Source organism: Haemaphysalis longicornis, unplaced genomic scaffold (genome assembly GCF_048455015.1).
Source record: "Haemaphysalis longicornis isolate Haplotype H1 unplaced genomic scaffold, Haemaphysalis longicornis Haplotype H1 scaffold_5, whole genome shotgun sequence".
NCBI lineage: Eukaryota > Metazoa > Arthropoda > Arachnida > Ixodida > Ixodidae > Haemaphysalis > Haemaphysalis longicornis.
Window position 1 is genome coordinate 30,927,918 of NW_027526385.1, and position 17,653 is coordinate 30,945,570.

The 17,653-nt window shown below is 45.4% G+C and overlaps 2 protein-coding genes across 2 annotated transcripts in view; one reads left to right on the forward strand and one right to left on the reverse strand.

Annotated features, from left to right (window-relative positions):
- The window catches only part of LOC144138025 (uncharacterized), a 490,339-nt gene that overhangs the window by 436,872 nt on the left and 35,814 nt on the right, over positions 1 to 17,653 (reverse strand). The window lies entirely within an intron of this gene.
- LOC144139625 (fatty acid synthase-like) overlaps positions 11,364 to 17,653 on the forward strand; it is a 30,209-nt gene continuing 23,919 nt past the window's right edge. The window contains exons 1-3 of the mRNA XM_077671921.1: positions 11,364 to 11,500; positions 12,190 to 12,328; positions 15,377 to 15,706. Of these exons, the coding sequence (XP_077528047.1) occupies positions 12,196 to 12,328; positions 15,377 to 15,706 (463 nt within the window). The 5' untranslated portion in view covers positions 11,364 to 11,500; positions 12,190 to 12,195. The remainder of the gene's footprint in view (positions 11,501 to 12,189; positions 12,329 to 15,376; positions 15,707 to 17,653) is intronic.

Consider the following 17,653-nt stretch of genomic DNA (forward strand, 5'->3'; position numbering starts at 1 on the left):
AAACATTTTGCCTCCTCTTTCTGCTCCTCCTGCTCCTCCTCCTCCTCCTCCTCCTCCTCTCTCTCTCTCTCTCTCTCTCTCTCTCTCTCTCTCTTTCTCTCTCTCTCTCTCTCCTTCGCGTAGCATGAGCAATATACATTTAGGAGCACCCGTTTTTCAGATTACAGGGACAGCTTTTTCCTTATCTTCAACTTCGGCATTCCCGCGAACGGAGACTTAGCTTATGCAGCCACTTGCATCTGCGTACGCGTGCGTTATCGGAGTAATGCGTAAACCCACTGACTCGTGCGCTAATATGAAGCAGGTGTACCACATTATTGTATTGTTCAATTAGCGTAGCAATCTTCCTAAATGTCAGGGCGCCTTTATAGAAATCGTAAAATGCAACGTTTTTATTACTTGATTCCTTGTTTATAGCCATTCAAGGCTGAAATTGCTGAAAGTTGCTGACGGAGGTAACTGTGTAAGCGCACAGAATGTTCACCTTACTTGAAATTAAGTATATTAAATGAAAAGTATCACTCCTCTTGTTCTGCAATTAATGGAAATTCTTCAGGCTGACCAATGAGTTACTTTTACTGTCGGTATGAAGGTTAATGTTTCTGCAGTTTAAATGTGCCCTTCCAAAATTGCTTCCAAAATCCTCCTTCACACCGTTCGATTTTCAGTGCCCAAGGCAAAGAAATGCACGGTGTGCTGTAAGACGCACTGATACAGCGTAGAGGTAAGAAAGCCACGCTCGGAAGTTTAGCTTAGTCTTTGAAAGAACAAAATTTGATTTTTCTGTTTTTTTTTCGTTTCTTTCTTTCATCTTATTTTCCATCCCTGCTAGCGCGGTCTTTGTTTAATACTTTTTATTACGTTTAGGGTTCATCGCTCATTTTGAACCCTTTAAAGCATGGATAAACGATTGGTCGTCAATGACCGTTCACCGGTGTTTGCCTTCTTTTATTATTATTTAAAATTTTTTGTGCCAGTCCACGCACATACATCTTTTATTTATTTTCGCATACTGTTCAGTTCGTGTACAAAGGAAACACGAATGTTATAATCCGTTTTGTAGTATCTGCGCATAATACGTATTTTGTAAGCGAAAGTGCCACTTGTATGTAATTGTAGCTTGTATCAACGCGTTGCAGCGCAGCACAAGACGAGGGACAAAAACGCAGTAGACACACATCGCACTGTGTCTTCTCCTTATGTACCAACCCGCCAAAACCACTACTCTGCTGTAACTGGTATGCTATCATGTGTCTAGTACGTTGGCTACAACAGCACTTGCCTTGTTTATGCGGCACTTTTGTCGTCAAACAGATCAACGGCTTTATGATTTTAACCACCCCCCCCCCCCCACTTAACATCCAGAATTGCTGTTGGTGATATTGAAGTAAAGATTTGAGGGATTCGTATTTGTTAAAATGCTCTTTTGCGGGTACTTGGTTCATTTGCTCTCATCTATATTCTATTGGAGCATGCTCGGCGCATTTTTGTTACCGACGACCAATGTAGACCAACCACCGGCAGGCCACGACGGTGACTTGCTTGATCTTGTCCCCTCCATCATGCTGGCGCCATGGCTTGTAATAACTCAGAGAGGTTCTGTCCTTTTACAGCTACATAAATGATACCATCGTAGTCTTAACACTTTTATCAGAAAAATCCTTAAATTGTATTTTGGATGAAACAGGTTGGAGCTCTTCCATATTATATTTCCCTCTTTCCCTTTTTTTCAATCTATTTCTGGTCCCACACATGGATGTGTAATTTACGCTGTAAGTTCACCTAGGGATTTTGGAAGCCAGGCATGTCCTGCTCAGAGAGATGATTTCGCCTTCACGTAAAATAAGTGGACTTGTTTGTTTCTTTTCCAGATATCACACATTGATTCTTATTTTGTGTATGCCCCTATGCACAGCTCTTTGATGTCTTTTTTTTGTCGCTTACTCTCCGCATTTCATCCACACTTGGGGCGGCGAGATTCAGTGCCCGTAATCATTCAGATTTTTTAGCCCATTTCAATAACTCCGCCCACAGTAAATACATTTGTAAATACATTTGTACCCCACACGCGAATCTGACAACATCCAGTTTACAGGGCGAGCCTGTCCCTGATAATGCTACGATGACGCATCCAGATTCCGGCGGCACGCTTCACAATTATCGCCCTCACGCTCTCACAATTATCACTCTCACACACACGCACACACACAGACACACACACGCACGCGCACACGCACACGCACAGAAACGCGCATCCACGCACATACGCGCACACGCACGCACGCACGCACGCACGCACGCACGCGAACACACAGAAACGCGCGCGCGCACGCATGCAAGCACGCACGCACGCACACACGCACGCACGCACGCACGCACGCACGCACGCATGCACGCACACACGCGTGTACGCGCACACGCGTGTACGCGCACACGCGCACACACACACACACGCACGCGCACAGAAACGCGCACCCACGCACATACGCGCACACGCATCCACGCACGCACGCGAACGCACAGAAGCGCGCGCGCGCTCGCACGCACACGCACACACACGCACACGCGCACGCACACGCCCACACACACACACACGCACGCGCGCACGCACGCACACACACATACATGCACACACGCACGCATGCACGCACCCGCGCACATACACAGACGCACCCACAAACACACGCAGGCACGGACATGCACACACGTACACATACACTCGCTCACACGCAAGCACATGAACACGAAGGCATACGTAGGTGCAAGCCAGAGCTCTTTGATGTTACTTGATGTTCTCTGAGTTACTTTGATACAAAGTAACTCGGGGTGCAAGCATGCCAGTAAAATTTGACGCCAAAGTAGCATCGCGATTTCATGCAATTAATTATCTTGCATTGTATTTTCTGCAGATTTTTCAGACCTATCTTTTAAAATTGCGAAATCAGTTTACCACGTCCATATAACTCACGAATAACCGTTGCTACCCGCCGCGGTGGCTCAGTGGCTAAGGCGTTGCGCTGCTGAGCACGAGGTCGCGGGTTCGATTCCCGGCCGCGGCGGCCGCTTTTCTGATGGAGGCGAAAAGCAAGAACGCCCGTGTGTACGAGATTTCGGCGCACGATAAAGATCCCCAGGTGGTCAAAATTAATCCGGAGCCCTCCACTACGGCGCGCCTCATCGCCTGCGTTGCGTCGGCGCGTTAAACCCTACAATCAATCAATCAATAACCGTTGCTGCCCGGAATAAATCAGAGTGCTACTCAAAGATTCTTGATCAATTCGATAGCAACTTCCGTGCCTTGCCTGTACCTTGAAATACTTCATAGAAAGATACGCAGCACGCCCGTCCCACGTCGGGGAACTATACGAATACAGTGTGGCTAAAGCGAACGACCCGTGTGTACAGGAATAGCGACGTCCCTTGCTCAGTGGAACACCGCCGTGATTTCAGGGTTGCGGGAAGCAAAAACACAACTACCCAGGCTACAGTCATCATACAAGGGCAACGCAAAATTTAGCAATTTACCCGCCGCCGTGGCTCAGGCTAAGGCGTTGATCTGCTGAGCACGAGGTCGCGGGTTCGATTCCCGGCCGCGGCGGCCGCTGTTCTGATGGAGGCGAAAAGCAAAAACGCCCGTGTGCACTAGATTTCGGCGCACGTTAAAGATCCCCAGGCGATCAAAATTAATCCGAAGCCCTCCACTGCGGCGCGCCTCATCGCCTGCGTTGCGTCGGCGCGATAAAACCCTACAATCAATCAAAATTTAGCTATTTAAAAAAGCGAAAAGCAAGCACACGGGAACGTTCCCATAGCAACCCTGCAGTACCCGTGCACAACCGGACAGCCTAAACAAATATGTCCAGATACCCGTCACTGCGTGGCTGCGACAAAAGCGCAGCGAAGATGCGGGTGCCATCCCGGCCGCTCTTCAGATGGAGGCGAGAAGGAACAACGTCCCCGTGTCGAGATTTCGCAGAACGATCTGCAGGTGGTTGTAATTCATCCGGAGCCCCCACTATCGCGCGCTTATATCCCAGATGTGGCTGCAGCGTGTTACAGTCCCAAATTTTCAATTTTTGCAAAGCGCACCAAGCGCAGTCCAGGCCGAGTTGACCTCATGCCCGTACGTGGTACACCACGTTCGGAAGTCGCCTTGTAGTCACAGCGTCAGCAGGCGCATATTCGTTATCTCCCCGCTGCCTCAGCTGGCTGCGACGCGCGTCTGTCTCAGCCACGTGAACGCTGCGACTATTGATAACGCTGGGTCATGTAGTCTTGGACAATGCGTGAGACTGCCCAGTTCGCGTTATCTGTTACAGGAACCGGTCTATTTTTTTCTTTAAACGTTGTTAACGGAACGTTGAAAGGTAGTTTCAGGAAGTGATAGAAATGTTGCGTTCGTTGCAGGCATTCAATTAATCTGCATGGGTCTTTCCATGGTTCGAAAGAAAGCAAGAGCGCATCAGACAGGACGCAAAAAGAAGTATAAAAAACACTTGCGCAAGTGTTTGTCAAGTTCTCTTCGTGTTCCGCCTGATGCGCTGGTTTCTTTCAAACTTATGTATTGATCAGCCCAACTTTTCACTCTTGTTTTTGGCGTTATTTTCTGGTAATTACTGGGTCAGTGCTGGAGGTTAATTTTTACCAATTGCTTTAAATGTTTTTCGGACGTGTCGATTTCGAATAGTGCACAATTGAGTATGCATTATTCTTTACGTTGTCTGTACATATTAACATTGAAGCTTCTCTCCCAAAAAGTCCAAAAATATTCATGAATGATCATACATACGTGCAAAATCTTCTGTGTTAGCTGAATTTTTCCGTTTTCTGGAATGTTTGGTTTATTTAGGAAGACGGCTACGTTCACGGCCGCCAAGGCGTGCAACCACGCACTATTTTATTTATTTAGTTGAAGCGCTCACCAACAGTGGTGTGCCTTCTCGGGTGAGGCACTGGGTAAATGAGGAATATAAGGCATACAGAGGCAACACATAAACAAGGGTAGTAAATCAAAAATGGGTAAAAGAAATGTGTGGGTATACGGGGTGTTTCATCGAGACTAATTATTTAAAAAAAATTGGATTTTGGAAGTAAACCTGTTTTTCTTGCGCTAAGTGATCAGGGGCCGTGGCAGGTGCCAAGTTCTATTTATGGAAATAAGTAACTTGACTTGATTAATCACCGTTTAAATTATCCTAAGTTAGATGCTTGATTGTAATGATTAACTAGTAGATGATCATGAGTCCATCTCGTATCGATTATTGCATTTCCGAAATTATAACTGCGTGCAGAGGTACAGCGCTCAGAATCTAAGCTCACCAGATGTGGATAAAGGGCTCCGGGCGGAAGCTGACCGCCGCGAAGCTGCGCCCTCAGGCTCATGTCACTTGGAGCTGTACATGCCACACGCACGCCGGGCTTTATCTTCGGCCCGAACAGAAGCAAGGGGCACCTGAACAGCCGAAAAGCATCTGATAGCCGGATGTATAGGTTACAAAGTTCCCAACCAGGGAGTTATTACGTCTAAACAATCTTCGGTCGGCCCATGTGGCCACCGAAACAATAATGACAAAAAAAGCGCTCCGACATTGGGAATGAGCGTCTCGGGTTACTGTGTTACTGGTGAACTAAGGGATGGCATGTTTTGGCCCAAACGGATAACCGTTGGACCACCGTGGTAACGGAATGACTACCCTGAAATGAGAATAGAAAGAGCAGAAGACCGCTAGCGCTATGAAAGAATGAAATAAAGAAATTAAGCGTAAATGAGTTCGGACAGAGCAATATAAAAGCAGTTGGACTTCCACGGGAAACGCCCTTGATAGGCAGATCATTCATTCATACATATCTGCATACATACATACATACATACAGACATACATACATACCTGCGTATGCACATACGTACGTACGTACGTACGCATGCTCGTACGTACGTACACTACTCAATTTACGCAGTGTGGACGTATTATGAAAAATTGAGGAGAAACGTGCGATAATTTCAGTAAACCGGCATCAAATTTCGTTAGTCACATTTAGCTCAATGTATAACATATGACTTTAGCTTTACGGTAACGTTTACGTAAGCTGTGACCTACGCATTGCACTTGTTACATGCGCTTTCGTAGTTCCGTAATATTTGTGGTCACAATAATTTGTTATATTTCTTTACAAAAATAAACAATACAACAAAACGCCTCAAATAAGTGCGCTGCGTAGGATTTAAAGCCGTCTAAATAGAATATCTTGGTACACCAAACACATTTCGTGGAAAATAACAAAAAGAACTAGCTAAGAGAGAAATCACCATTGTTACGTAGAGGAAGAAACGGTCATAAAAGAGCGTTCTAAGCAGAACCATGGCTGGATCCCATCCACAACACCCCGTTTCCCGTTTCCCTTCTCATGCTGAAAACACCGGGCAGCTAGGCAAATTGAATTGTCCAAGAACTCGCAAGGCGTCGCAGCAATGACCACAATTACTACCGTTCGAACCACTATGCGCGTAGCTTAGATTGGGCTTAACCGCTTGCATAATAGTGTGATCGGGAAAGTGATAGTTCTTCTTGTTTGGTGATTTTTTATGACGAAATGTTATCTCGTCGATACTACGTACAATCGTGTACTTTTAATTCAAATCCCATGTCGCATTGTACGAAACTTTTCAAAAGCACAGCGGTAATACATTCCAACTAAGCTGTTTCACTATTCGAGAAATGTTATAAATGATGTTATATCGACTGCGGATAATATTAAGGAAGAAATTTGATCAGAGAACAAACATGTTTGCATGTAAAAGCGAAGCGGGTGACAACTTTAGGCACCCTTCTTCACCTAGAAGGGCTGATAAAGCTGTAGTTATTGCCGGCACAGCGCCGCACAGCGTGATTTGCTCGCCCGCAAGAAATGTGTTTTCAGTTTCTGCTCTGAAATTGGTGTGATTTTCTTCATGCGTAACACTCGCAATCGTCCTTGCAGTAATTTAACACGCATAAGTGGGATAGAATTCTCCTTGAAGAAGTCACGTTTCCTGGCTTCCACAGAAGCACAGCGAACCAAGCTTCTATCCCGCAAACGGCAGGATTGACAACGAATGCTGAGGAAAGCCTGCAGCCCAGTAGGTTCACACGCACTCCTTGCCGCTTTCGTAGCTCGCCGCAATGCTCTTCTGTCGGTCGGAGCCATGTAACCGCCGCCGTTTATGCTGGCGCGAAAGTGAATTGTGTATACGCGCTGTCGCATTTCTGTGTTCTTACCTGTGCGCGTAGATTGATACCAAAGGTTTAGAAAACCTGTAAATACATTTTCTGTCGCCTTCTTAGACGCAGTGGCCTTATCTGGGGGTCGCAGGAAATGAATGTATCTTTTCATTCGCACCACGAGAAGCACCCTCCTCGCCCTCTTTGCAAGTCGCCGACTTCGTGTTCTCCAGAAAAAAACAACAGCATGCAAAAACGCAAAAAGAAACATCTGGGCCAAGTCATGCCGGTATTCATTCCGTACTGATATCTGACATTGTTGGCCAAGATCTTCGGTCGTATAACAGAACGCTCGTGTCATCGCACGACCGATGCATGCCGTCATCGGAGCTATATTTCCTTTCGTGCGGTGGAATAAAGCGTGCTTCGGTGTCCTGGTCGTTTTTACACTGCTAGATTGCAACTACCTGACGCAGCTTTTTGGGGGCGGTACGTGATGCCATCTATGAAGCGAAAAAGTGCGAATCTGAGTTGGCGCCGAACTGCTGAACCCTCTTAAAAGCAAACTGCTTGAACGCAGCCTTTATAAAACCACGCACCCCTCGATGACTGTTCACCTTCCCGTGGACGACGGTAATGACGGCTCACCCCCTTCTTCAGGAAAGAGGCTAAATAAAAAGGCTGCCGCCGGTATGGGGATAGCTATGATTAAGAAGGGTGATAGATGTGTTCGCAAATCGAAGAAACCAGGAGAATGTGGTACTGGGGAGGTGCACATTGAAAACGGCATAAGCGTTCATGGTTTCAACTGGGCCATCGGGTACCAAGGCAATACGCCAGTGAAACAACTACAGTTAAAATCACTGCGCACAATGTCGTGCCTAGAATTCATCAGCTCGCGTGGTCATCATGGAGAAACCCAGACCGAAACTCAGAAGAAAGGCGAAGTCTCGAAGAAAGAAAAGGCTAAAAATGAGAAAAAAAGGATAAATTCGGACACCAGCTGGACACGAATGGCAAGCTGACCACCGCTCATACGAACTCTTGTGGGGAGGGAAGATGTTGAAACTCTTATGGAAGACAAAGATGAAGCTGGCACCTAGCTCAGCAGGCACACAGACGAAGAAGACGAAGACGACTAGCGAGGTATCAAGATGGCTGCTTTAAACACGGTTCTCTGTAATTATTGTGTAAATATGTTGGCTTTTCCTAGACGACGGCCTCCTCTGCTGCCTCCCTGGACGTTTTCCACAGTACTGATCTTTTCTACTTCGTACTAGAGACGCAAAATTTTTATCGATTTCCTATTCGTTTCTGTTTCTTCTTTAAACTTGTTGTGTAAAAAGGCGCTTACGTTTGAACAGGAAACCATCGCTGTCAATGTTTCCCCCTTTTATGGAAGCTTCTGCCATATTTTTCGCGCCCAGAAGGAACGAGGTGACATCGCAAATTTTGATTCCTCGAGAATTCTGTCCCTATAACACCAAATATGGCGTTTTTTTTTTAGTGTTGGTGACACGCAAACTTGCCGACTACGTTTACTGGCTCGTTTCCCTGCTTACGCGTCACTGAATTTCCTAAAGTGACAATTTTTCCTCCCCTAAATGAACCCATTCGTGGTTTTCAATCTTTGTGTGTGTATACCACCAGATTTTTGATGTCTTTGCATTGATGAAGAAGGCGGGTTTTCGGCCGAACAGTGGGATGGATGATTCTGTTGTGAAAATGGCAGTTGCTTTCCTTAGTTTTTGCTAAACCTTCGTGCCCCCTCACCGCCGTGGACTAACCTTTGGAGATCATTTGTAGGTCTTTTGTGACATGCGCAGTCGACCCAGCTATCTTATCACGTGCTTCAAAAGAAGCGTGGCTTTGTTGTCTATGTTGTACGCCGGCCCCGAAAAACTGGTTTCATAGGAAGAGATTTCCACTGTTTTATCAGTAACGTTGGCTGCTCCTATTTCGCCGATAATGTTCTCGGTTGAACAAGATCTTTTTGAAAAGAAGAGCGCGCAGAGATAAAGTCATGTAAAGCCAACTCTGCAGTAGCCAATTCACCGACTCTCGACTGAACTGATCACTTTGGGGGCTATCTCGCCCCCTTCGGTGATTTTCTTGAATTTTTTTCCGAAGCGCAAGTTATCTCCAAGAGGCAAAATTTGCTACATAAACCTTGTTCCCTGATTTACTCCGTAAAAATACATTGGCAGGATATTTAGGTAAGATTGCCCAATGATATTCACTGCCGCGGTAGCCTCGAACTGAAACATGATTAATGACGAAGCACAATATTATAAATGCAAAAAAAACGCAATGTATATTGCAACATTGAATCAGGCGAGAACAGTAGTACAAGTTCCTGCAGATACAAGTACGTAACCTTAGCCATCTCTTCGAAAGGTACTCAATAACGCATCGCAGAGAACACATCTTACGCTTATTCTTTCGTGCGCTTGGAAGAAGCCACCAGGCAGCAACCGTAGCGTAGTGTCTGACACAAAAGACTCAGCACTGTATGCCCCCATGATTACTAAGCATTATTAGGGACTGCGACTACAAAATCAGAACTTGGAGACGTGCCCTCGTTCACATGAAAAAATTCTTTAATGAAAATATGGAGACCAGTAACGTTATGTAGAAATTTATCGAATTGCAATGTGGTAGTGACAGCAAGTAATATAATAGCTTTACTTGAACTCTCGTGAAATAGCATTTAACATTGGGTCAGCCGAAGCCATTCAAAGCTTGTCTGGCAGTCCCCGGCAGTCAGCAGAGGCATTAAATGCTCGCAGTGAGATGTAGGCCAAACTAAGAATTGTTTACCCTGGTAACCATAGAGACCACGCAGCGACGATGCCTAAAATATGTCGTCTTGAAACATAATGTTTAGGACCTAATGAATTCTAACCACACCACCAGAACGTGTGTAGCAACGCCGTACAACAAGTGCGCTCCAGTGCCCGAACACTCGCGCATGCGCATGAGGTAACACACCACAAGGGCTGCTTCATAGGTTTCTTCACCGAATCCTCTGAAAAAAAAGCAATCACGAAATGTAGGGCACCTGACTACAATGGCAGAAACGGGTGGAGTAATCGTCGGTGTCATTCTCACGCCTGCGGCCGTGTTGGCAGACAGATGGAGATAGATCCCCTCGACGGCGAGGCCTGGGCCGACGTTTTTTTCGAGGGCGAACCTGATTTATTCGCGGCCGCAGGTAAGAAAGCGGTGATTATCATCAATCGGAGTCAACAGCCAACGACAATGGGCTTAATACTGGTCAGAAGCGTTTATCTTACATGTTAGCCTCTCTTATGAACGCCTACAATTTAGGTGGCATTTGTTTGTTTTCTAGGTCTTACCAGAACCTCCGGCTCATTTATAATGCTTAAGTTTCGTGCCTTTCTTTTCCTCTAATTTCCTGCTAAACTTTTTTTGTATTTACACTGCAACTTATTTTCTTCTTGTTCTTGATTTTTTTATTTTTCCCCAAAGTATATTGAAGGGATTTTGTTTTGTTCAAGTGTGCTTAGTTCACCTACTATGTACATTGCATGCATTGTAGCGCTGTGAAGGTGGGCTGCAACACCGAACCAAATGGAATAGGGGCTGTGGTCTGGTCAAGCTGCCTGCGAGCAGATTTTTTTCCCTCGGCTCTCCCATCTACCATGTATCATTGAAAATAGAAAAGAACCTTCCTTTGTCTTTAGAAGCATCGAGCTGTTTACAATGACAACAACAGTCAGAATTATGTCAAAGGTTTTATGGTCACGGCCGATTGGTTCAGATGGAAACGTTGTGGGATGTAATACGATAAGAGCTATTTGGAAACCTATTCGTCTCCCAAGCGCGGTTTCCCAAATCGCGGTTTCCCAACTTCAAGCGCGGTTTCCCAAATCGCGCTTGAAGTTCAACGAGCTCCTCAGGGTTATCTTAGCCATGATAACTCCGCCACGGAAACTTAAGAGGTTGCGTGTGCGGCCGAGATGGAATACACTTGCTTACGAAAAGAAGTGGGGTAGCCCATTTGCATACACACTACAAGACGGCGCTATCGCTCTGCAACTTGACATAAGGTCAAGAGCAGATACTCGTCGATGATAGCCGGAGGCATTCGTATATACAAAACGGTGAGATCTGCTGCGACAGATCCGAAAGCAAAGGGAGCTGGAGTGGAATGAAGTGGCTGTAGCAGTCTGGCCCCGAAAGCGTCATCTTTTTGACAAGGGGCGTCTTTTGGCGCTTGCACAGATCATTTTCAGCCCAAAAGTTGAATATGTGGGGGACTGTGAGCAGCACATAAGGTAAGATGGGATGGTGATGGTCATCGTAAGAAGTAGATCATCGTCTGCAGTTCTTCTTTTTTACCGGGCTTCATTTCTCAGCCTCCGCAAGCCGAAACAGATTCCCTGCGGATCAGCCGAATGAAGCGCTCTTTAAATTTTACACGCATTGTCGTCATTTCTGCGTTCCTGTTCTTGTCGAAAATTGCTGGGTTCACCTATACCTTGGAAGCCTAGAGCTGTATGAACTCTGCTCTGCAGTCCACATGCCCACCGCAGTCCAATGTGAGCCTTTCTTCGATTTCTCCTTCCCAAACACTTGTTCAATAGAATAGCTTCTTTTTTTTACGCATTAAACACCTGGTTGTTCTAGTATGTTCGCGTGCTAGCGTGTGCGCGGTAGGTGGAGTATTGATTGTCAGAAGTATACGGGAAGCATTCTTTCGGGGTTGGCGCGTACTGCTGCTGGAAGCCAAAGCGAGTGAAGTTTGTGCTGGCCCCTCTTCTTTGGCAGTGTCCACACGCTACGTCTTGGACATGAACCACCAGAAGCTTGTTTTCGCACTTGATTGTGTAGGTATAATTACTTATCCAGGTTCAGTAGCAATGGTTTAGCCGCCCCTGTAGAATTTGGTAATACATTTATCCGGGTGTGTCTTTGGTAGTTCGTTTCATGCCTTAACATAAGTTAATATTATTGATCCTTGCAGGCAACTATGTCTGATGACGATATTGTTATCAGTGGCTTTTCGGCTCGCTTTCCTCAAGCGGACAGCCTGAGTGAGTTCGGAGAAAAACTCTACAGGGGCGATGACTTCGTCACCGACGACGGTTCCCGATGGCCCCTAGGTGAGTGAATGTAAGCCGAAAGCGGCCAGTAGACGTACGTGTATCTTTCCTGTATGCAGCACGCAAAAGAATATATTGGGGGTGCCGCGAAAGCTGTAGATTAGGAAAAAGGGAAATGTATCTTAAAGGTGTCTGAACGCAATAGAGATGTCGTGGGGCTGAACAAAGCTAAAGTTGCATTTTGATGTATTTAAATTAAACCAAACAGACTGTTCTGTCCGGAACAAAAAATAAAGCTATTCTTCGAATGAACGGTTTCTTTAAAGAAGACAGACAGAATTGTGGTAACTAATTGCGGCTGTTCGAGTACAACGAAAGCCATGCCACCCTTTGCAATAAACGCGAACCCTCTATATACCTTCGGCCATTGGTTGTTTTGTGCGCTGGGTCAACAGAATTGTTTTTGCAATACCGTTGGTGCAATTTACGTTAGCTCTGAATTGCAATATAGTGTGCCCTTTATCGCCCAAAATGCCCTTAGAAAAGATTGCAATAAATTACCGTGTTGAGTTAGGCTAAGTCAGCCTAATCAAACTTTTGTGTATTTTTAAGTGCCATTATATAGTGGTAAGCTTGTAAGCATGCACGCGTTTTATTTGACACACACTCAGGAAAGCGGGCTAAAACATGCACCCCTCGTATTTAGGATGGTCAAAAATAATTGAATAAGAGCCTAGAAAGTTTGTCTCGTGAGAAAGTGTTTATGCTTCCATACAGAATGATTGGACGGCAGGAAAAGAGGAAGACGACTCTTGGTATTGTGCACTCATATGATGATCCTGCAACTGTCCTACATCATGTGTCGGCTATGGCCGCGGGAAGTGCGAGCATCCCACCGAAAATGTTAAAAACGATCTTGTTTGCCATTTCAGGCGTTTTTTTTCGAAATGAGCCGTATCCAGAAACAGAAACTGAGTCGGATGAAGCGGCATTGTCGAGAAATACTCGACAACTTTCCCCTCACAAACGGGTTGCAAGAATGTAGTTCAGATAACGTCCTGAAAACGTGTACGCAAATCGTAGTTCGTTTTGAAAAGGAGGCAGATTCTGCTGTTTCACGGATCAAAATGAGCGAAATCCATTTGCCCAATGGGAGTTTTCGTTTGGCGTAACTGTTGAGACTGTTTCGTAGGTGTTTCTGGATTTTGTTTTGCTTTTTGGAGCTCTCTTATCATGACTTTAGACGACCATTAGGAGATCGGCGAAATATCTGACCCCAGATGTCAATGACGAAGTGAACGGATATGAACGAAAGGAAATTTAGGGATGTCAAACAATGATTTAATTTCTTCTCACCCGTCTCTACGAAATAACTTTGTTGTATTTATTTGTTAACCCAATATTTCCCATTTTATTACACATCTAAACAGCCGCTGCTTACAAGCAGTAACAAATCTCCACTCTTTGCCTCTGACAATACGAACCACTTCATTAAGGTGACGAGGACGAAATCAGCAGCCTTATTGTGAAGCGTTCAGAAAATTCATGGCAAAGCCATGAAGAGCTCGCTTACTTCATGAGTCCCTTCAAGTGTGCCCGAGAAACATATCTTAGGGAAAAATGTGAAAACAGCTGCTAATGGTGCTAGGAGCACTCACCTGCTCTTCTGGTATAGTTCTAGGATTCTTGAAGCCCTGTTGCATATTTTTAGTGCCTTTTCCACCAAACCACGATCGCACCATGCTTGATAGTTAATTTAAATAATGTTTTCACGAGAATGCCGCATCAACTTGAGTTTCTCAATTCAATATGAGCCAAATTCAAACTTATCACCCCTCAAATTCACGGCATAACTTTTCTTTACTTGTGGCCATACACTTCCCCTAGCTGACGTGTAAAATATATCATATAATTGCTTTGACGGCGTTACATTTAGCTCCGGTAACAAACCTCTGCTTGTTTCGGAAATTCACGTTAGGTGGATCTGCGTATTAAAAAAACGAACACGGCTATTTTCTTAGAGAAGGGCAGTTACAGCAACCGCAGTTCGCATCAGAGAAACAAGAAAGATGCATTGCCAGCTGAATTCTGGCATGTCCGGAAGATAGCACAAGCAAAACTGTTTTAAAAGTAGGCAATATGCAGGCGCAAATGCAGGTTTTCAGCGGCTAAAAACGGTTCTCACCGCTATCTGTTGGGAACAATAAACAGACGTTGCAACACTTCTAATGAACGCTTTCAGTCTTGCTTTCGTGCCAGCAAGCACTGCAAAAGCTATAGTTATCGCAAGCACCGAATGGCACTGCGTTATTTGGCGGTAGAGAAGGTCTCCCTTCTTTCGGCGGATTTTTTTAAAAGTAACTGCCCAACGTCTTTATTGCTGAAACTAAAAAGAAGCCTGCCAATAGCCGTGATATAGCTCTAGTCACGCTACTCAAGTCCGCAAACAATGGCGCAACCGAAAAAGAGCGAATATATTTGCGCGTGTTATTCATTGTCTGATGGGCTCAAGGAGCTAATTTTTTTCTGAGGTTCTTCGTGGTCCGTATTCTATGTACTGAATGTCCTTTTAGATAATGCTGTGAACGCCATTTGGCTTCAAAAGCAAGTTGAAACACGAGTTGCAGGGTCCCTTTTTTCAATGTCTCACTCCAGGAAAGGGTAGTTTGGAAGCTCTATTAAACCCTTTCCGCCTTATGCAGTGGTTGAAAAAGTGAGCTATTGTTACGAAAAAATGCGAGAGAAAAATTGCGGGAAATTCAGCAATGCAAATAAGTCGGTGCTCCTTCAGAAATGTAGAAGCGCACCACGGAATTTTAAAAAGGAAAGATAATAACACACCCAGCTATTGCCTTGTGCCGTTATCCGGCAGAGGTTATTTTTGAAGCTCTTAATGCTGCCTTTCGTGTCTTCACTCGTGAATTAATGCGTTATCAATATATATGCGAAACTGCTAGCCACAAATGATGCGTCAGTTATGCAACAATGCTTGTAGGTCGGTGCTCCTTGCGTTGGGCAAAAATGCACTGCCGGCTTTCTAAAAAAGTGTAGACGACAGTATACTCAGATACAGTTCTCATAGAAGCGGTGTGATATTGACCATCTCAGGTTTCATGGGCCTCCCGGACCGCATGGGCACGATCCGAGACCTTTCCAAGTTCGACGCCCAGTTCTTCGGCGTGCTCGCTAAGCAGGCACAAGTGATGGACCCTCAGCTAAGGCTCTTGCTGGAGACGTCATACGAGGCTATCTTTGACGCCGGCTACGATCCGGTAACATTACGCGGGCAAAAGATAGGCGTCTTCGTCGGCTGCTCTGTGTCGGGGATGGCCGGTGCACAGCCGTACTTGGGAGCCGACGAAACCGAAGGTTACTCTATGCTCGGCTCCAGCCTCTCGATGTTCTCTAACCGCATCTCATACTCTTTTGACTTCCACGGTAAATACCTTTTCTTTTTTTATGTCCTTCAGTACCAACCTTACTGATATTTTTTGAAAACGTAAAAATACTGTAATTTTTTAGTACCCATTAAAATGACACAAACGTAGAGCGCAACGTTTTTTATTTGATTTATTTATTTTATTTACACATAATGCGAATCAATTAGGGTCCAAGCAGGAAAGGTAAAGCAAGTTCAAACTTAAAACAAAGGTACAACAAAGTTACAGCAACATTGTTACTAAGATACATAAAATGATGGAATGATATGTCAATCATCATCAAATTTTCCGCGATTTCACAAGGAAGAGTACACTCACTGCAACACAACCCAAAATCAAAGCACCACACTCTTAGCATACACCATGGTAAATGAAAGAAGTATTGTGAAATTCAAGAAGCAAAGCGCATTTCACGTTGGAACGGAAAGTAGAGTTTAGTTTCGGGGCAACGAATTGCACTGAGGTATTTATTTCGGGAAAAATAGTGTTTTTAAATATTAGTTCTGGCGAAGATTGGCTTAATGTTGCAGCTGCGTTTGTGACAGGAAGGCCTGGAAGAATGTTTTATTATGTAAGTTTCCGGCTTTAATTCTAGTCTCGAAAAATATATATAAGACGGAGTAGATTAAGTCGAGCAGCTGGTCGTCTGTCCTCAAAATAAGAAAGTGCGTCACGCCAGTGGCTTGTAGAAATCGGCGTTTTCGAAATCTACAATAAAAAATGTCGCCATTAGTGGTGGCCGGACGTGACATAGGTGAGATAGCAGAAGCAGACGTGCCGGTGCACGCGCCCGCTCCCAGCATCCTCCACTCCGCATGCGATTTGTTTGCGTGCTTGGTTTGAGTTATTTTCACATTGTTGCTCCCTAAAAACTGTTTCCAATGTTTTTTCGCTGCTTTGAAAAGCCATGAGCCATGAAACGCAGGACATTCTGTTGGTACAAACAGAGATCGAGACGCAGCACCTAATGTAGCACTCATAGTTTCCCTCGATTTGGCCTCAACATTCTGAACCAGTTCACAATAGCAGCATAAATGCCGCCACGAAAGAATCGGTCCTGCGCATACTTTCTGGGGCGTGCAGGGAGTTATCAACTCAACTTGCACTCCCTGAACCGTTGGCAAGTCGAAGTAAAAAATGCTGGCGCCCCAGGCTTCTGTCACAAATTGATGAGTCGAATTTGGCCCGGCCTGAATAAGTTCAGCGAAGGCAGCCAAATCGAAGACACGGGATATATAAACTAGTGTACATCTAGGGTTGCGAGTAAAAACTAGAGTCCTAATTGACAGCTTTCGCTCGTAAAATTTCGAAAATAGGCTTCAATTAGCCGACGCTCTAATTATCACCATGCATTACTGAGGGAACGAGCCCATGAACGGAGGCCAATCGTAAAATGAGCCTATTGCGCCTTACATGCCGGGATCAGCTACCGAGGCACCGGCCAATGATTGCGGAAACCAAGCTCCGGTAAAAAATTGGCTCCAATTCACGCTGTGAAGGTGGCTGGACTGAGCTGTAAACGGCACCCACAACCCACGCTATTACCCACGCGGTGTCACTTGAATCCACACACGTGTCATCCGCTCACTGCTACCCCCCATCACACTCTCCGCCTCCATGTCGCACTCCTGTATTGATCATTTGAACGCAGGTTTATCCAATGCAATTCAAATTTCCCGCCTTCGTACTGCTAATGCGCCCATTGCCAGAACAGCACATGCGGGAGTTCTGCTCTTTTTTTCCTTGCTTTCATGTCGCACGTGCCCGCATCTTAGTGCGCAGTTTGCAACGCGCCGTTTCTCTCGGCACACTTTCAGCGTATTTGAAAGGGTGAGAAAGAGGGCGACGCGCCCGTGTTTGACGCGAACTCTCCCACCGCTACCCCCTCACTCTTGTTTAATTCTTCATCGGCAAAAGTCCCCCCCGCCCCTTTTCCCCAACGCTG